This window comes from Eptesicus fuscus, chromosome 4 (assembly GCF_027574615.1).
Source record: "Eptesicus fuscus isolate TK198812 chromosome 4, DD_ASM_mEF_20220401, whole genome shotgun sequence".
In the NCBI taxonomy this organism is placed as follows: domain Eukaryota; kingdom Metazoa; phylum Chordata; class Mammalia; order Chiroptera; family Vespertilionidae; genus Eptesicus; species Eptesicus fuscus.
This window is the reverse complement of record NC_072476.1, coordinates 54,444,491-54,466,000: the sequence shown is the minus strand read 5'-3', so window position 1 is coordinate 54,466,000 and position 21,510 is coordinate 54,444,491. Positions and strand designations below refer to the sequence as shown.

Sequence of the window (21,510 nt, the reverse complement as noted above, 5' to 3'; positions counted from 1 at the left end):
TCAGTTTTACCCTTTTGTTGTCCTGTTTCCCTTACCCTATTCCTGCTTTAGATTTTCCCTATTCCTTCTTTTTAGCCCCCTGCTAAAAATTTGTCCTACTAATATATATAATATCTGATCCCCTGTTCCAAGTTCATACACACCTCTCTCTTCTCTTTCTTCACTATCCAAAATTTTTTCTCTTTTCCCTTTTTTTTGTTTTTGTTGTTTTTTTATTTATGTTTTTTGTTTTATTTTGGGGTTTTTTTTGCCCTTCTTTCTCTCCTATTGTTGTTGTTTGTTGATTAGATTGTTTTTGTTTGTTTGTTTGTGTGATTGTTTCACTATTTTTTTGTTTCTGTTTTTCCTCTCCTCGCTTGTTATTAGTTGTTGTTTGTAATTTGCATTCATCTCTGGGTGTTAGTTGTTTGCATTTTTTTTTATTAGTTATAGTTCTATTGGAGTTTTCTCCCCATATAGTTTTTCCCCCTTCTTTTTTATTCTCTTTCTTTTCTCTCTTACTTTTTTCCCTTTTCTCAACGTAATTTTTGCACTCTTTTTTTTTTTAAATCCCCTAATTCTCTTTTCTCTAGTGGTCACCTTTATTTGGGGTTATTAGTATCATGAATACATTTGAGTTCAGTGCCTTGTGCATTGTGCCTTGTTGTGTTGTATTTTGTGCCTTTAAGTCAATGCAGGAGAGAGAGAGCTACATAACCAGACACCTGGAGAGAAGAGATCATGGGGAGACAAAGAAACAGCCCACATATGAAAGCAAAGGAGGCATCACCAGAAAAGGAAGTAAACAAAATGGAAGCAAGCAACCTGTCTGAGAAAGAATTCAGAGAAATGGTCATAACGTCGCTGAAATGGTTGGAAGACAAATTCATCAATATGTGTAAGAAACAAGAGGAAATGAATAAGAACTAAGAAGAAATGAAAAATGACATCACTGCAATAAAGAACTCAATAGAAAGCATCAACAGTAGACTAGAAGAAGTGGAGAACTGCATCAGTGAGCTAGAAGACAAGATAGGAAAAAATACCCAAGCAGAGCAGCATCTAGAAAAAAAGCTTAAAAAACAAGAGGAGAGCCTAAAGGAACTTTGGGACAACACGAAACAAAACAACATCCACATAATAGGGTTGCCAGAAGGAGAGGAAACTGAGCAAGGAATAGAAAACCTGTTTGAAGAAATAATGACAGAAAACTTCCCTGATATAGGGAAGAAAAAACTCACACAAGTCCAAGAAGCTCACAGAGTCCAAACAAAATGAACCCCAAAAGACCAACGCCAAGGCACATTATAATTAAATTGGCAAACACCAACAAAGTAAGAATCGTAAAAGTAGCCAGAGATATACAGAAAGTTACCTACAAAGGATCTCCCATCAGACTAGCAACTGATTTCTCAACAGAAACACATCAGGCCAGAGGGAATGGGATGAAATATACAAAGTCATTGAAAGGAAGGGTCTAAATCCAAGAATACTGTACCCAGCAAGGCTATCAATCAAAATTGAGGGTGAAATCAGGAGCTGCATGGACAAAAAAGGACTAAGGGAGTTTATCACCACCAAACCAGCAATGCATGAAATGCTAAAGGGTCTGGTGAGAAAAGAAGAAATAGGAAGCGAAGAAGGAACACAGTCATAAGAAATAAAAATGGCAACAAACAAGTACCTATCAATAATAACTTTAAATGTAAATGATTAAATTCCCCAATCAAAATACATAGGGTAGCTGAGTGGATAAGAAAACATGACTCATGTATATTCTATCTGTTGGAAACCCACCTCAGAAAAAAGAACTCACACAGACTAGTGGTAAAGGGATGGAAAAAGGTATTTCAGGCAAATGTAAATGAAAAAAAGCTGGGATAGCAATACTTATATCTGACAAGTTAGATTTCACAGTGAAGGACCTAACAAGAGTTAAAAAAGGCCACTTCATAATACTAAAGGGAGCAATCCAACAAGAAGATATATGGTAAACATATACACACCCAATACAGGAGTACCCAAATACATAAAAAAAACTTCTGGAGGATATCAAGGGAGAGATTGACAGCATTAAAGTCATAATAGGGGACTTTCATACCCCACTAACACCGCTGGACAAATCCTCTAAACAAAAAATAAGCAAAGAAATATCAATCCTAAATGACACACTAATTCAGATGGAATTAATTGACATCTTCAGAATATTTCACCCCAAAGCCACAGAGTATACATTCTTCTCAAGTGCACATTGGTCATTTTCAAAGGTAGACCATATGTTGGGACACAGGCAAAGTCTCTGCAAATTCAAGAAGACAGAAATCATATCAAGCATCTTCTCAGATCACAATGGCATAAAACTAGAAATCAACTACAATAAAAAAAATTTTTAAAAGTCAAACACCTGGAGGCTAAATAGCATGCTATTAAACAATGCCTGAGATACCAGAGAGATCAAAGAAGAAATAAAAAACAGTATGGCAACAAATGCCAATGAAAACACGACAATCCAAAATCTATGGGACACAGTGAATGCAGTCTTGAGAGGGAAGTTCATAGCTCTTCAGGCTTACCTCAAAAACAAGAAACAATGGTAATAAATTATCTAACCCTACAACTCAAAGAGTTAGAAAGAGAGCAACAAGAAAAGCCCAGCGTAAGCAGAAGGAAGGAAATAATAAATATCAGAGTGGAGATAAATGACATAGAGACAAAAAAAAAAAAGATCAATAAAACCAAGAGCTGGTTCTATGAAAGGATAAACAAGATTGATGAACCTCTAGCCAGGCTCACTAAGAAGCAAAGAGAGAGGACCAAATAAACAACATCATAAATGAAAGAGGTAAAGTAATAACCGATCCCACAGAAATACAAATGAATATGAAAAAATACTATGAACAACTCTATTCCAACAAAATGGGCAACCTAGATGAAATGGACACATTCTTAGAAAAATAAAAGCTCCCAAATGGCAACCAAAAAATTTTTTAAAAAACCTGAATAGGCCAATAACTACCGAAGAAATTGAAACAGTGATAAAAAATCTTCCAGCAAACAAATGCCCTGGGGAGTGCTACCAAGCATTCAAAGAAGAACTAAATCCTATCCTCCTCAGACTATTCCAAAAAATTGAAGAGGAAGACACACTTCCAAGCTCTTTCTATGAAGCCAGCATTACCTTAATGCCAAAACCAGATAAAGACACCACAAAAAAAGAGAACTACAGGCCAATATCCTTGATAAACATAGATGCTAAAATCCTCAACAAAATTCTAGCAAACCAAATTCAGCAATACATTAGGAAGATCATACACCATGACCAAGTGGGATTTATTCTGGGGATGCAAGGATGGTACAATGTCTGCAAATCAGTAAGTCTGATACATCACATAAACAAACTGAGAGACAAAAATCACATAATCATGTCAATCGATGCAGAAAAAGCATTTGACAAAATTCAACACCCTTTCTTGATAAAAACTCTTAGCAAAGTGGGAATAGAGGGATCATACCTCAACATAATAAAAGCCCTATATGACAAACCTACAGCCAACATCATACTCAATGGGCAAAAACTAAACTCATTTCCCCTAAGAAGAACAAGACAAGGATGCCCACTTTCACCACTCCTGTTCGACATAGTATTAGAAGTACTAACCATAGCAATCAGACAAGAAGAAGAAATAAAAGGCATCCAAATTGGAAAAGAAGAAGTAAAATTGTCCTTATTCACAGATGACATGATACTATACATAGAAAACCCCAAAGACTCCATCAAAAAACTACTAGACCTAATAAATGGATTTGGCAATGTAGCAGGATACAAAATTAACACCCAGAAATCTATGGCCTTTTTATACACCAATAATGAACTCACAGAAAGAGAAATGAAAAAAAAAACACACAATCCCATTAATCATTGCACCAAAAAAATTTAAGATACCTAGGAATAAACTTAACTAAGGACATAAAAGACCTGTACTCGGAAAACTACAGGATATTGAAAAAAGAGAGAGAGGAAGATATAAACAAATGGAAGAACACACCATGTTCATGGACTGGTAGAACCAACATCATTAAAATGTCCATACTACCTAAAGCAATGTATAGATTCAATGCAATACCTATTAAAATACTAATGGCATATTTCAAAGATCTAGAACAAACTCTCCAAAAATTCATCTAGAATAAAAGAATTCCTCAAATAGCCACAGCTATCCTGAGAAAGAAGAACAAAGTTGGAGGGATCACAATACCTGACATCAAGCTGTATTACCAAGCCACGGTTCTCAAAATTGCCTGGTACTGGCACAAGAACAGACATATAGACCCATGGAACAGAATAGAGAATCCAGAAATTGACCCAAGTCATTATACTCTATATTTGACAAAGGAGGCAAGAGCATACAATGGAGTCCAAACAGACTCTTTAATAAATGGTGCTGGGAAATTTGGTCAGATACATGCAAAAAAATGAAACTATATCACCAACTTACACCATACACAAAAACAAACTCAAAATGGCTAAAGGACTTGAATGTAAGCTGGGAAACCATAAAAATCCCGCAAGACTCCATAGGCAGCAAAATTGCAGACATATGTCGTAGTAGTATCTTTACAGACACAGACCTAGGGCAAGAGAGACTAAGGAGAAAATAAACAAATGGGATTACATCAAAATGAAAAGCTTCTGCACAGCAAAAAGAAACCATCAACAAAACAACAAGGAAGCCCACTGCATGGGAGAACATATTTGCCAGTGTTATCTCCGGTAAGGGTTTAATCTCCAACATTTACAGGGAACTCATACAACTTAACAAAAGGAAGATAAACAATACAATCAAAAAATGGGCAAAGGATTTAAATAGACACTTTTCAGAAGAGGACATTCAGAAAGCCAAGAGATATATGAAAACATGCTCAAAGTCACTAATAATCCAAGAGATGCAAATCAAAACAACAATGAGGTACCACCTCACACCTGTCAGAATGGCTATCATTAACAAATCAACAAACAACAAGTGCTAGAGAGGATGCAGAGAAAAAGGAATCCTCCTTCACTGTTGGTGGGAATGCAGACTGGTGCAGCCACTGTGGAAAACAGTATGGTGTTTCTCAAAAATTTAAAAATGGAACTGCCATTTGACCCAGTAATACCACTTCTAGGAATATATCCTAAGAAAACAGATACATCAATCAGAAAGGATTTATGCACCCCTATGTTCATAGCAGCACAATTTACAATAGCCAAGATTTGGAAACAGACTAAATGTCCATCAGCAGATGCGTGGCTTAGAAAACTATGGTACATCTACACAATGGAATACTACGCTGCTATAAAAAAGAAGGAATTCTTACCATTTGCAGTAGCATGGATGGAACTGTAGAGTATTATGCTAAGTGAAATAAGCCAGTCAGTGAAAGAAAAATACCACATGATCTCACTCATTCTATATAATAAAGAGGTAATATACAATCTATAGATTCAATGCAATACCTATTAAAATACTAATGGCATATTTCAAAGATCTAGAACAAACTCTGAAAAAATTCATCTGGTAGAAAAAAATACCCCGAATAGCCACAGCTATCCTGAGAAAGAAGAACAAAGTTGGAGGGATCACAATACCAGACATCAAGCTGTATTACCAAGCCATGGTTCTCAAAACTGCCTGGTACTGGCACAAGAACAGACATATAGACCCATGGAACAGAATAGAGAATCCAGAAATTGACCCACATCATATGCAAATTGACTGTCACTCCAACACACAAGATGGCCACCCCCATGTGGTCAAAGATGACCGCCACCAGGTGGACACAAGATGGCTGGCAGGGAAGGGCATTTGTGGGCAATCAGGCCAGCAGGGGAGGGAAGTTGGGAGGGACCAGGCCTGCAAGGGAAAGCAGTTGGGAACAATCAGGCCTGCAGGGGAGGGCAGTTAGGGGTAACTGGGCCGGCAGAGAAGGGCAGTTGGGGGTGCCCAAGCCTGCAGGGGAGGAGAGTTGGGAGTGATCAGGCCTGCAGGGGAGAGCAGTTAGGGGTAGCCTGCAGGGAAGGGCAGTTAGGGGCAACCAGGCTGGCAGGAGAGGGAAGTTAAGGGTGACCAGGCCGGCAGGGGAAGGCATTTAGGGGCAATCATGCCTGCAGGGGAGCAGTTAGGCTTCAATCAGGCTGGCAGGGGAGTGGTTAGGGGGTGATCAGGCTGGCAGGCAGAAGTGGTTAGGGGCAATCAGGCAGGTAGGCAGGCAAGTGATTGGGAGCCAGCAGTCCTGGATTGTGAGAGGGATGTCCGACTGGCTGTTTAGGATTGGCCTAAATGGGCAGTCTGACATCCCTTGAGGGGTCCCAGATTGGAGAGGGTGCAGGGTGGGCTGAGGGACACCCCCCCATCCCCGTGCACAAATTTCATGCACTGAGCCTCTAGTCCTATATAATAAAAGCCCTAATATGCTAAGTATCGTGGATTATGTTGACTTTTCCTGGTTGGCAAGACAGGCACTCAGTAGTGCAATAGCTAGTTCAGCTCTGGTGAAGATAAATCCATGCATTCAGCCCTTGTATAATATCCATTCTTGATACAATTGTCATAAACATGAGCCATCTGAACAAGACATACTAGTATAATGACGGGAAAAGAGGCTGGCTAATATTCTGAGGTTGGTTACCTATCTACCTCATTATTGAGAGTTTCCTCTGCAATGAATTTCTTTGTTGAGCATTTGTTTAGGATAATTCTGCCCATTCAGATAGACATACCACTTACCCAGCCCTTCTAGTTACCAAATGGTCAACCCATTAGATAATGGCAGCATGGTTTCTAGGAAATACAATCAAATTTTACTAACCAACATTCTGCCCACTAGGAGGACTTCCCTTTTCCTCTATTTTTTTCAGGGACTCCCCTAAGTGGGACTATAATGTTACCATGGCATACTTCCACCTTCAAAAACCACAGGCACATAAGTTTATGTTTCTTTCTTAGAAGTAAATGGTACAAATGAAGAAACTTTTCATTAATTTCAGAAGAGGTAGCCCTGCACACTCCAAACCAATTTTCCTAAAGTAGCAGGCACATTTTTACTGCATAAGACACTATCTCCCAGGGAAGACTGTATGTTGGTCATTCTGGAAAGCCTGGTATCTCATTCTAGTTATGAGTCTGGCATCAATAAAGGGTGATGGGGTGGGTCATGAGGGAATCAGCATTCCCTAACGTCGGGTGAGGTAAATTCAGTGTCTTTAAGCAGAAACTTTTTTTTTTTTTTCAGTCATAGGAGAAAATGTTGCTCCTACTGAGAAAGGAGACTTGGAATTTCAGGGTTGATGGGTCTCAGATTCACTGAATTCCACCCAATTTCCAGGGTCCCCTCTTCTACAGTCAATATCCCAACTCTCACATAAGCGATTTAGTGAATCTGTGAATTCAAATTGTGTTGTAATTCTACAACCATGAATTAGTGTTGGTACTGTTCAAAATATGCAGTGGGTGACTAGAAGCTCACACATTTTCTAATTATGCCCTAAACTCATGTTCTTTCTGTAAACTTTTCAGTACAGTCAGAAGCAGTCAGTCAGCCAAACCCAGAATCTCTGTAGTCTAAAGTTTCACCATAGAAGTCAATTGCAGAAGCTCTTGGTCTTCCAAAGTCTTGCCTTCAATAAGAACTTTATCTCAGGCAACATTTTAAATAACTCTGTCACTGCATGTCATGGATTTCTAGTGTACCATTTTCCACAAGATACTGTTGTTTTTGCTGCTTTCAAGATCAGTTAGCTCAGATAACCAATTCCAGGTTCCTATCTTTGGGGATGGTTCGGTTGTTTTTTCCTGGTCTAATGCTTGGCATAGACTACTGTTAGAGTAGGAAGCTAGGTAGATATGAGCTGGGAGGTAGCTGGATCTTGGAGGGAAATGTAACAAACCAAAAATAGACAATGGAGGCAGCAGATCACTATGTGAGAAGGAAAGACTTAGAGTTCCTACAGGATGTGGTCTAACTGGTGGCTAACACCTGGGTGAAAGGGCCTTATAGTTTGAAGATATATTTTTTTGAGACATGAGGGATGGGGTGACTTGCTCCTTGCCTAGAGGTGTTCCAGCCTAGGGGTATAAATCCCCTGAATTTCCAAATATCAGGGCTCTTGGTTTGGTTTAGGCCAGCTGAGTTGCCCACTCAGGTTCTATCTGAGTGTATTTCTTTCCTACAGATAAACCCTTGCCTGCTTTTGCTGCTATTTGTTGTCTCTTGTTTGAATTCATTCCTACAAGCAAGACAAGAACTACAGGCACAGAGTACTATCTCTGGCCAGGGTCTATCTCTGGCCAGAGACCCTCTTGATCCTCGGTGACATTACTATATCAAAACTTATATGATTTTTATAATTTATAGACAAATTAGTTTTATTACATTGGTGAAGCTAAAAGTTCAGTCAAGAACTTTCAAACATCTTATTATCTCATAACATTTTTGAAAGGAACATTACTTTAAACAATTTCTTAACCCTACTTATCTCTAATAAAATGTTATTAATATTTTTCTGAAGAATATATATTTTAATATGATCTGATTTCTAACTGTTCTCATGAAATCAGTTGCAAGTCATCAAAATTGCTTTCTATAGCTTTGCAGCAAAGGGTTGACTCGGCAAGCCTTGGTTGCTCAAAAAAGACCTGTCTTCAAGACTGACCTTTGGTTGTCTCCTGGGAGATGACTCTGAGTCCTTGAATATTCTGCCTGATAAGAGTGCTTTTATATGCCTGAAGCCTTTGGGCCACACAGTACCAATTGGATCAGATAGTTTATACTAAGAAGGTGATTTAAAGTGAACATCTATTGTTGAATGCCTGAGGCCTTTGGCCATGCTGTATCGGTTTGATTAGTTTATGTTAACAATGTATTTATGGGAACGCCTTTTTTTGGTGTATGTGTGAGGAGGGTGTGTTAATGGAGTCTGAGTAGCTGAAGTTAGTCACACAGATGCTGCATGCCTACATGACTAACCCCTCAAAAATCTTGGACACCAAGGCTCATGTTATCTTTCTTGATGGGCAACTCTTTGCATGTGTTATCACTCATTATTGCTGGAAGAATAAAGCATGTCCATATGTCCCCACTGGGAAAGGACACAGCAGCTTGGGCTTGGTTTCTAGACTTTATCCTGTGTGCCTTTTCCCTTTTCTGATTTTATCTATTCACTCTAAGAAATCATAACCATGCGTAAGACATCTTTCTCTGAGTCCTCAGTCCTTCTGTGGGAGGCAGTTAGAGAGACATGAGCAGAGCAAGGACAATGGTCACCAGAGTAGAAAGCAAAGGACAAATTGTAGGGTGGGACCTTGCCTGGGGTGATATTTCCTCCCCTAGCATATCTCTGGTCTTGGGGTTTGGACTCCCTGACCTATCCTCCCTAGAGATAACATAAAGGCTCAGTTGTATTTCATCTCCAGGCCCAGAAAAACAACAAAATGAGATGAATGACTAATCTCAAAACCAGCTGCATTGGATAATGATCCCGTGCCCTGGTGCCAACCAATCAATCAGTGGAGACAAGGCCCTGAAAGGACATACTTGGAAAATTTCTGGCTATTCTATTAAGATTTACTCCTGGGACCTCCCCTAAAATATCCAACCTTAAAACCCTTAGGATGGAGGACCCAATGGGCTCTCCCTCCCAGGAGCATGCCCAAACCTTTCCCTTTCCCTTTTCCCTCCCCCAGTCCCTCTCCTTACTCTCAGGCATGTTAACATTAGCTGCCTTACTCCAAGCTCCTAGGGCCCTTCCTTTACCTCTGTAACTTGTTTCTTAAGCCCATTTCTTTTAGGAATTACTTTTTCTACCTCCATGACTTACCAAATAAATGTTCTCTTACAGTTTGGGTCTCGGCTCTGAATTCTTGCCTAGCCAGAACCCAAGTACTAAAGTTGTTGAACCCAGGTTTGGTCTGACCCCACCACTCAGGCACCTGGAGCCCATTCCTGCCAACTTACAACACTTCTAGTCAATCATTCAGTCTGAGTGATGTCTTAGGGACCTCCAGCAAAATAGTTAATAAATTTGAAGTTTGTTAAGGCCTCCAAATGACCCTTCACTGTAGATTATAATATTTTAATTGATAAAAGACTTCCTACAAATATCTTACCTAATAATAGAGAAACATGTAAATTGACCATACCTCCGCTACGCCCACAGCCAATCAGAGTGAGTATGCAAATTAATCCAACAAAAATGGCGGTTAATTTGCATACATACCTGGGTCCTGGGAACCTCCGGCACCCAGGTTACTCCCAGCCTGGGGCAGAGGCTTTAGGCTTAGGAAGGGGCCTAGCCTGGGATTGGAGGGAAGGGGATAAAATCAATGGAAACATATCCTCAGGTGAGGATAAAAAGAAAAATAAAGAAAGAAATGTCATATCCTATGAAAGACGTATCTTAAAAATGATTAAAGTTGTCATTTTTTTCATGGTGAAGGGACTGGTGTCTGTGTTGATGAAAATACCTTGGCAGCTGCAGTGACTGGCAGTAGTTGCAGCAGCGGGGTGATGGGGCTGGCTCCTTCCCCTGATTAGCCCGGTCGCCTCCAGCAAAGGGAGGCCAGACTGCAGCTTAGGTCCGCTCCCAACGGGGAGCGGGCCTAAGCTATTAGTAGGACATCCCCTGAGGGCTCCCTGTATGTGAGAGGGGGCAGGCTGGGCTGAGGGACCCCTCCCCAGTGCACGAATTTTGTGCACCAGGCCCCTAGTATATCTAAGAAAACACTACTTAATAATGTTTTAGTTCTGTTTCTGTACTGAAATATTTCATCCAAAATCATTCAGAGACTTTTTTTTTAACAAATACTTTATAAAACTCTTCAAATAAATTGTCTTTATTATTATTTTAAACTAGAGGCCCAGTGCGCGACATTTGTACACTGCGGGGGTGGGGGGTTAGCTCAGCCCAGCCACTGCTCTCTTGCAGTCCAGGACCCCTCAGGGGATGTCTGACTGCTGCGGAGGTGGGAGAGGCTCCCGCCACCACCACTGCGCTCACCAGCTGTGAGCCCAGCTTCTGGCTTAGCTGTACTCCCCCTGTGGGAGCGCATTGACCACCAGGGGGCAGCTCCTGCATTGAGCATCCAGCCCCTGGCAGTCAGTGCACATCATAGCGACTGGTAGTTCCACCATTTGGTTGATTTGCATATTAGAGTTTTATTATATAGGACTTGAGGCCTGGTGCATGAAATTCGTGCACGGGGGTGTGGGGGGGGGGAATAGTCCCTCAGCCCAGCCTGCACCCTCTCCAATCTGGAATCCCTTGGAGGATGTCCAACTGCCGGTTTAAGACCTGGCCTAAACCGGCAGTTGGACATCACTCTCACAATCCAGGACTGCTGGCTCCCAACCATGCGCCTGCCTGCCTTCCTAATTGCCCCTAACCACTTCTGCCTGCCTGATCAATGCCTAACTGTTCCCCTGCTGGCCCAATCACTCCCAACTGCCCTCCCCTACTGGCCCAATCACCCCCAACTGCCCTCTGCTGCTGGCCTGGACACCCCTAACTGACCTCCCCTGCCAGCCTGATCGCCCCTAACTGCCCTCCCATGCCAGCCTGGTCGCCCGTAACTGCCCTCCACTGCTGACCTGGTCCCCCCCAACTGCCCTCTCCTGCTGGCCCGATCGCCCCCAACTGCTCTCCTATGCAGGCCTGGAGCCCTGTCAGCCCAGTCACCCCCAACTACCCTCTCCTGCAGGCCATCTTGTGGTGGCCATCTTGTGCCCACATGGGGGCGGCCATCTTGAGTGAGGGCATGATGGTCAATTTGCATATTACCTCTTTATTATATAGTAATGTTTTGTCAAAGTTAAATGTGCATAGCCCGGGGCCTCCTTAATTTCATTCCAATATATGAAAATTAATCAATGTAATTCACTGTATTAAGATAATAAAGAACAAAAACCAAATGAATATCAGAATGCAGAAAATAAATTTACAAAATCCAAACATTTTCATAATAAAAATACTCAATGAACTAGAAATAAAAGGTAACTTAATTAAACTGAGAAAGTATATACAGAGTGGGGCAAAAGTAGGTTTATAGTTGTAAGTACATGAAACAGAATATATTCTTGTATTATTACTTATTAATTGTTGGATTATTTTCCATATGAACAACTTTAAACCTATTTGCCCCACCCTGTACATGAAAATTCTACAACATAATTATAAAGTTAATCATGGAGTTACTATATGACCCAGAAATTCCACTCCTAGGTATAAATCCCAAAGAAACAAAATATATGTCCACACAAAAACTTATAGACCATTCTAGCTCTACACGTAAAGAGCTTGGAAGTCACCATTGTATCCTAACAGGTTACAACCTGAACAGTCTTAAAAAATTAATAACTCTTCTTGGATATATAACAGAGGGGAAGAAACAGGAAAAACTGGTGATATTGTGAATTCAATTGTCTTTATAACTCATTAGCTCATATATTTAAATTTTGTGTTTCATTCCCAGAAATATGAGCTCTACAGTTTAATAAATAAAATGAGAGCTTACTTTATTTAGCGCTTTGATGGGAGTTTTTAAATTCTCAGACCATGACTTGAGCTGAAATTTGAGACCTGAGACCTGAGTTTGCCATTTCTCTTCATAAATTCTTAAGGGCACTGAAAAGATTCCATCCAACACCAGAGTCCTTATAGTCAACATTACTGCCAAAGTGCAGCAGCCACTTGGGCTTTCAAGGTACATGCTTCAACTGACACTTCATCTCAATAAACACGGGAATAACTTGATGAATTGTGAAGCCGCTGCATGCCAAGAATTACTATCCATTTCCCATTGGCAAAGAGCTCAGCACTTGACTCAAGATTAAAAGCATAACAAAACCAATCCTAAAATCCCATCTTTATGAGTATTCTAATGACCCAGTGCATGAATTTGTGCACACTGAAAGGAAATTAATGAGAAGGTGGCTGGCCGAATGGGACTGGGTGAGACGGTTCAGACACACCCTAGAGCCAACCTCCCACGGTCCTTCCCTGGCCAGCTGCACCTGGGGTGGCACCGTGGCTCGAAAGGCATCTGCAGAGTGAGCAGGGTCCCTCTAGCAGGTGGGGTCCCTCGGCCTGGCTTGTGGGGATCAGGCCAAAACCGGCTCTCTGAAATACCTCCAGGGGTCCCGGAGTGCAAGAGGGCACTCTGCAAAGTTGCTGTTGTACAGGGTGTGGAATGCAAACACAAGTGTGCAGTAAACCAGATTCGGGGCCAACAGTGCCCTAACAATAACATAACCTACAGCTGATGGTGGAATCATGCGGTCCCACAAGGAATTAGATTCCCTCCTCTCTGGTTTCAGGGTGAGTCATCTGAGAACCGCTGCTGCCAAGTCACTGAAGCTTGGCAGCTCCTGCATTGAGCATCTGCCCCTGGTGGTCAGTGCACATCATAACTACCGGTTGGATGGACACTTAGCATATTAGCCTTTTATACATATTGATATTATGGGACTAACCCCTGATAGCAATTCCATAATAGTCTGAATCCAATCAGGAGAGAGAAACCACACAGTAATTTGAACAAGGACAGTTTGCTATAAAGAATTATTAATTATAACAGAGGATTAAAGTAACAAGGAATTAGCTAGTAAGAAGTAAAGAGAATGTCAAAGAATATAGAAATATCTAGCCTAAGAACCACTTCCCCTAGGACTGAGATGGAAACTCAAGGGCTAAAATCCAGACCTAGTTAAAGAGGACACTACAAACTTTTGGCAAATTGAATCCAGCAACATATACAAAAGATAATAATTTAGTAATAAGGGTTTACTCCAGGAATGCAAGGTTGGTTAAATACAAAAAATAAAAGAATGCAATATATAATATTAATAAAATAAATAAGAAAAATCATATAACTGTCTCAGAAGACACAGGGGGAAAAAAAAACTTGATAAAATTCAAAACCAATTCATGATAAAATTTCTTAACCAGCTAAGAATAAAAGGTAACATCCTCAAACTAATAAAGGGCACCTACAAAAAACTTACAGTTAACATATTTAATTGAGAAAGGCTAAATTATTTCTACCTAAAATCAGAAAGAAAAACAACTTCTCTTTTCAAATTTCTATTCAACATTGTATTGGAGGTCTTAACCAGTGTAACAAAACATACAGATTGGAAAGAAAGAAATAAAACTGTCTTGACTCACAGGTGACATGATCATGTATGTAAAACATCCTAAGAAAATAAGTTAATTTACCAATATTGAAGGATACAAAACCTACATAAGAAAAGAGACATACCATGATCAGGCATGAAAACACTCAATATTGTTAAGATGCCAATTTTCTGCAAATCTATAGAATCAAAGAAATCCCAATTAAAATACCAAGAAGTTTTTATAGAAATCAACATGTGGAAAAGGTAAAGTATCTAGAACAGCCAAAACAACTTTTTACAAAAAACAAAGTCAAAAGAATACCTGATTTCAATAAATAAAATAAAGCCACAGTAACCAATGCAATATAATATTTGCATAAGTATAGACATATTAGGTCAATAGAACAGAATACAAAGGTTATAAATAGACTCAGAAAAAGATCAGAATTTCAACAAAAGTGCCAAAATAATTCAATGGGATAAAATACAGTCTTTTCAATAATGTTGGAATAAGATTCTATATGGAAAAAAATAAACTGTGTTCCTTTCCATACTCACAAAAAAAATTCATTCAAAATGGATCAGAGACCTAAACATAAGGGCTAAACTATAAAACTTCGATAAGACAAAACAGAAAATCTTCATGACATTGACTTAGGCAATACTTTTTAAAATAGAAACCAAAAAGAATAAACCATTTAAAAACTAACAAACTGGACTTCAATAGAACTGAACTCTTTTTTCATTCAACAAGATCAGGTAAGAAAATGAAAAGACAAACCACAAATTGGAGGGAAAAGGGGAGGGAGAGAGGCAGACAGGCAGGCAGGCACGCATGGCCTACAGCCTGATCATACAGAAACATCAAACATACCCAGGTTGAAGCTCAACATAAGGAATGAAAAACCCATATACTTTAAGACTTGCATGGTCACAAGATATGCAAGGGGGCTTGAGGGAATGAGAAAGTGTTACAGATTAAAGAAGACGTCCAAAATACGACAACTAAATGCAACATGTATTCCTGGAGAGAATTTTGGGCGGAAAAGGAGACTCTTCGAACAGTTGGCAACACCTGAGTGAGATCATCAGTTCATAGTTTGATGGTAGTGTGCACTGACACTGGGCGGGTGAATGGCGGTTATATAGGAAAGTGTCCTCACTTTGGGAAGATGTATACTGGAGTGTTTAGCAGTAATGAGGCACTACGTCTGAAAAAAATCTATATGTTCAGGGAAAGAAAAGGTGAAGGACAACATATGTGGTAAATGTAAACAACTAGAGAAATTGGGTGGAGGGGACTCGGAATTCTTTGCACCCTTTCCATAGGTTTGAAATTATTTCAAAACTGTTTAAAATTTAACAATAAATGCATCAACTGATAAATACATAAGTGAATAGATATGCCATTTTTATGAATGCAAGACTCAATGTTATACCTAAGCTGAGCCAATGGCCTGTATAGTCAGTTAATAAATAGTAGAGCTAAACATTCACTGTTAACCACTTGTTCAAGAAGCTTCAATGGCTCCTCATCACCCACATAATAAGGAGGCTATATTAAGTGAGAAGAAGCCTACAAAGCACCTCACTTATTGCCCAGTACGCTAGTGGAAAGGAAACACCTTCTAGTATCCTTTCAAAATTCTCTCTCGGGTATTTAAAGACCTTCATGATATGGCTACAATTTGTATTTTCCTTCCTTTTTATTTATTTAGGTATTCAATAAATATTTATTGAGTGTCTTTACTGCCTCAGTCACTATATTAGTTCTGGGGGGAGGGGCTGAGACAATAAAGAAAATAAATATAATTATCCTTTTTGGTGCTTGGGCAAAACCATCATCCAGGCAAATCAGTCACTCACCATTCTGAAACAAGGCTTTCCTGTATCTGAGTATTTATTCATCAAAACATCACATCATTCATTAATTCAATAAATACTCCTTAATTACATTCCAAGCTATCAGAACTCTACCTGTTTATCAAGGCTTAATTCAAATGCCTATTCCTCAGAGAAACTTCTTTGATGGTATCAAGAAAAAAACACTAATGACTATTTATTTGCTCCTCTCATATGATTCTAATCACATTTAGACTTTTTTATTACACTTATTTCAACATAGCATTTTAGAACAAAAAAGATACCATGTTTATCACACTCCCAGGCCATCAGGGTGTACAGACTACTAAAGAACGTAGGTGCAGAGGCAGTGGTGAGGGCCTCGGCCATGTAGGGAATGCATACCCTTCTAAAGGCATTCAAATCCACATTCTTCTTCAAACTGTGTGGGCAAAGATAAACACCTCTGAGTTGCGGTTGGTTCTCTCATATAGATTGTTTGAAGCCCGACTCGACCTCCTGTATTCACACACGAGGAAACAAGATCCAGGAGGGAAATGGCTTGGCCCATGTGTCTCAAAATTGTGGTCAGAAGCAGAAACAACCTGGCAGTCACAGGTCTTGTTTTCAACTTTATTTAATCCCCCAAGTAATTCAACCCTGAGCTTCTCAGGGTTGGTGACCAAACAACAGTAATGACTCAACACTACTCTCTCCAGGTGGCTCTCTGGAGGCCAGACCCCTGTCACCCGCCCAGTGAGAGGTAATTGTGCCAATAAGGTGTTTGAGGACAGGAGCCCAAACCCATGGTAACAGCCCAGTTAGCCAGCTTTTATCCTAGTCATACCTTTCCAATGTTAGAGAGGACAGCTGCCTCAAACTGGACCACCTGGTCCCTCTCCTGCCTCCCCCACTTAGACAACACTGAGCGCCCCCTGCTGCTGACCCCCCCCCCCCCCCCCCCCCCCCCCCCCCGCCCCAGCCCAGGCTCACCCTGAGAGACCAGCAGCATGTAGAGGAAAACCAGGAAGCAGTGGATGTCACTAAAACGCTGACAACTGGGAAAAACCATACAGCACAAGCCGCAGTATTCCTTCCCGGTTTCTTCCGGCTTCTTGGTCAAGGGGGCTATGGCCCTAGCCCTGCTTCTTTTCAGTTTGGGGAGATTGTGGAACTTGATCACGCTACTCGAAACAGCACCCATATTCCAGGCTTTTCCCCTGGCCCTCCCGCCCTCGCTGAACGCTGTGCTGTCTGCAGGCTCAGCCTGCAGGACCTGGGACTGCATGGCCTGGGGCTCCTCTTCCACGGGGGCTCCCCGCACGGCCTGAGGGTGCCAGCTGAGGCTGGGGCGCTCCCGCCGGGGCTGGGCGGGCGCCTTCGCCTTCGGGCTGGGTGGCCTGTTGCTCCCCATGGCCGAGCGCCTGCTCCGCCTGCTCCAACTGCCCGGCCCCGCGGGAGTGGACGTCAGGGAATGGGCGCCTGCCAGAGGGAACGTTCTTTCTTGGGCTGGAGGCAAACGTCCCTGCCGGAGCTCCGTTGGCAGTTGCCCTGAGAGATCATCCAAGGCTATTTCCTCTTGGCTTCCACGTGGGAGAGGGGCAGAGAGAAAGAAAAAAAATTTTTTTTTTTTTTACTACTGGACCCTGATAACTAACATAGACAGGACACCCCAGTAACTCCAATAGAAGTCTTCTCTTTAAGAAGCAAGGAAAGAGAAACGTGCAGTGATGGGATAGAGGAACTGTCCCCCGACACCCCTCCCTCGCCCCATCCCCCCACGACTTCTTATCCTGTAGTGTTTTTCTAACTGAATAATCTCACTAGAAAGGACCTAAAAATTGTTGAAGGAGGAGAAATCAGAAGACATGAAAAAGACACTTCTACCACATTTGGAGAAACCAGCAAAGATCATAAAACAGTGTTCCATTGAATGCTCTAAGTAAAGTGCTTTTACACATAAAAATTATTGTCCTAGAAACTCTATTTCTAGCCAAGAATAGAAAGGATTATTATTTTCCTTCCTAAATAAGGGGATGAGACCTGGAGTGTAATTTACTTTCGCAGGTGCAAACATCTTAACTGAAAATAAAGACTGTAGGAGAAGAGTTATAGGACATGAAATGTGTGTGTTGTTTATATGAAAATGTAACTTTTTATTGGTTTTCTTTTCTTCGACAAAGGCAGAGTATGTTATTCAGGCCATGTATGTGGGAAGGGTGACTTCCTAGGAAAATTGAAACTATCTTCCCTCCCGTGGATTAGACACTGTGTTAAAAAAATAAACTTTTTTTTTTTAAATCCAGCTCTTCAACAAGTTTTTGTGCTGCTAGAAAGTGCTGGGGCTGGTTAACTGAGGGTGGAGGGGGGGGGGGGGCGGGCAGAAATCACTAAGAAGAGCTAGGCAGAAGGGTTCCACAGACCCCACCCCTGACCTGAGGCCTGAGCTTGCCTCAACAGAGCTCTGTGCCCATCAGTGAGTGAAAATGTAATCCCATCTATACTGAGAGACCTGGTCAGTCAAATATTAGTCACTACATGAGGAGAAACAATGCCCTACTTCTCCTATGCTCCTTTCCTACTTAACTCGGATGCCCTCCACATAGCTTCATAACATCAATAAGCATAAAGGAAACAGAATTCCTCGGAGGTAGAAAAGTAGGGGGACTCCTATTCTTGTGCTTTGGTACCAGACTGGGCACGGCCTGAGAGCAGAGGGGGAAAGCCAGCTTTGTTCAAAATAAATGGTACGAGGATTTTTGCTTCCACTCAGAATATAGAGAGCCACGTAGAATGTTACCCCCACTCTAACAAACATAATCAAAAAGAAAAGAAAAAAAAAGCTGAGTAATATAAAATACTATCACCTTTTCTGCCCAGGGAAGAGCTACATTTCCAAAGCAACAAGGTAAATTGATTCCAAAGGCTAACAAACCCCTCAGAAAAAGGATGGGACACATGAACACTTTCACCTTTGGCAGAGACAGAAGGAGGTAGCAATTATAAATACAGACAGTAGGGTGGTGAGGGCTTGTGCTTGGGGGAGGGGTGGCGGGGGGAGGTCAATGCGGGGGCGGGGGGGGGAAGGAGACTCATGTAATACTTTAAACAACAAAGAATTAAAAAAAAAAAGATAGGAAGGAAACTGCTGAAATTGTAATGAATTCTTAAAGGCACAGTGAGGTCTAGCATATGGTTTAGAAACCCTAGAAACTTCAGAAAACAAGGGGAATCTTTGCCATTTGACAGGGCAAGCACACCCTCCTTAATAAAGAATGCATTTGGCGCGCTGGCCGGCACAGCTCAGTTGGATGAGTGTTGTCCTATGCACCAAAAAGTCACCAGTTGGATCCCAGGTCAAGACACATACCCAGGTTTTGGGTTCAATCCCCGGTTGAGTGTGTACCTGAAGCAACTGATCTATGTTTCTTTTTCACATCGACTTGTCTCCCTCTCCTTTCCTCTCTCACCAAAATAAAAATCAAAAACATGTTCTTGGGTGAGTATTAAAAATTTTTTTAAACCCAAGATATTACTCTTCCTACATATGTCCGAAATACTGCCTAAGAATATAAATCCAAGAGTTCTCATCATTATATTCGTAATATTTCCAAACTATAAAGATAATTGCATGTAGAATGAAGCTGTTTACGTGTAAATATTTCACTTTAATAACTCAATAAAATTCTGTTCTTGCAGAAAACTAGGAGAGCACATAATTTTCCCTAGTCTAACATATTAAAAAATTTTAACCACACCTACAATAAAATGTATTTTACACTGTGATTCAATACACAGATATACAGTCATAATGTATATGGTTGTATATTTGTGTGCATGTATGTGTGTATATGATTGAAACAGACAGACTTACTGTAACAATAACTAGCCAATGTTACTTTAGAGATGATTATTAGTTAAAAACTTGGACAAAAGAAATCATAAATGAAAAGCACAAGCCTAGAATATTTTTCTTTCTCTAAGGGTTTCTTAATCAAATGATTCAACAAACTAATTGATGCTCTGCAGACTTGAAACTACTGCAACTCAGTATCTAGACACAATTCCCCTTTAGGTTTTAGGTTATAACAACTAAATTAGTATTTTTTAAACAGTAATTTTTAAATTCATAGTGTTTTTTTTTTGCCTATTTTATTAAAATACTAGGGCCCAGTGCACAAATTCGTGCACCTTGAAAGAAACTGTGGGCTGTGAGGCTGTGGTGGGCACAGGGGCAGGTCTCGGCCCACCTCCCCACCCCCACCCAGCCCCTCCTGCTGCAGCTCCCCATCTCCTGTCTGCCAGCAGCCCCCTCCTGCCGCTACTTCTATGAGCTGATGGTGCTGGCCCCACTGTACCCACTGACGGCGCCCAGTGATTGGGGCTGGCATCAGCAGCAGGTGTGAGCAGAGATGGCACCACCATCAGTGGGTGCAATCAGTGGCTTCTGCCCCGATCAGGACCAGTGCCAGGAGCTGGCAGCAGGTGTGAACAGCGGCTCCAGTGCCAGCAGCGGGTGTGAGTGGGGCCAGTGCTAGCAGCAGGTGCGAGTGCTGGGTGGGACCGTGGCGCGTGGGAGCAAAGAATTTTCAGTAACTATCAGAGGCTCACCCCCATGGCACCCCGCCTTGGTCTGGCCCCCCCGCTCACCTACTCCACCATCCCACTGCAGCTGATGCCCACCATGTTCCACCCTCTGCTGCCTGCTGCCAACGCCCTCCATGTTCTGCGCGTGCCCCCTGGTGGTCAGCGCACGTCATAGCAACTGGTTGTTCGGTTGTTCCGCTGTTCAGTCTATTTGCAAATTAGCCTTTTATTATATAGGATTATTCATTTTTAATTCCTATCTCTCAAAGTTTTTTTTTTTAAATATATTTTATTGATTCTTTACAGAGAGGAAGAGAGAGAGAGAGAGAGAGAGAGAGAGAGAGAGAGAGAGAGAGAGAGTTAGAAACATCGATGATAGAGGAACATCGATCAGCTGCCTCTTGCACAACCCCTACTGGGGATGTGCCCGCAACCAAGGTACATGCCCTTGACCGGAATCGAACCTGGGACCTTTCAGTCTGCAGGCCAACGCTCTATCCACTGAGCCAAACCGGTTTCGGCGTCTCAAAGTTTTTGCCAGTGTTATTCATGGCAGGTAGATAGACTTTTATTAAACATCTAGTGGGAATAGGTGTTGAAAGGGAATTTAATATGTTGGAGAAACACTTCAAATACTTGTTGATACATTATTAGTGCAAATATTAGCTGTGGTGACAAAACTAAAGTATTATGGAAATAATGCAGGCTCTATGATGGCAAGAAAGGCTTCTAGCACAGTGCAAGTAGCAGGATAGATGTTTAATAAATCACAATTTGTGTTATGAGGCTATCAGATACATTTTAATATTCAACCTTTGAGCAGTTAAAAGTTAATTCTCCTGCTCTTCAAATTTCCTTCAGTACTGTATTATTTTCTTTCCTTTACCTCTTTCCTCAGAAAGTAATAACTGGCCAATGTTAGTGTAGAGATGGTTAGTAGTTGAAAACCTA

At 41.2% G+C, this 21,510-nt stretch overlaps 1 protein-coding gene across 7 annotated transcripts in view; it reads right to left on the bottom strand.

Moving 5' to 3' along the window:
- The window catches only part of SLCO6A1 (solute carrier organic anion transporter family member 6A1), an 82,393-nt gene extending 65,216 nt beyond the window's left edge, over window positions 1-17,177 (bottom strand). For all 7 annotated transcript variants that reach the window (XM_054715033.1, XM_054715034.1, XM_054715035.1 and 4 more), the window contains exon 1: window positions 16,966-17,177. In XM_054715033.1, coding sequence (XP_054571008.1) covers window positions 16,966-17,176 — 211 coding nt within the window. In that variant the 5' untranslated portion in view covers window position 17,177. The remainder of the gene's footprint in view (window positions 1-16,965) is intronic.
- Window positions 17,178-21,510: the final 4,333 nt, after the last annotated feature.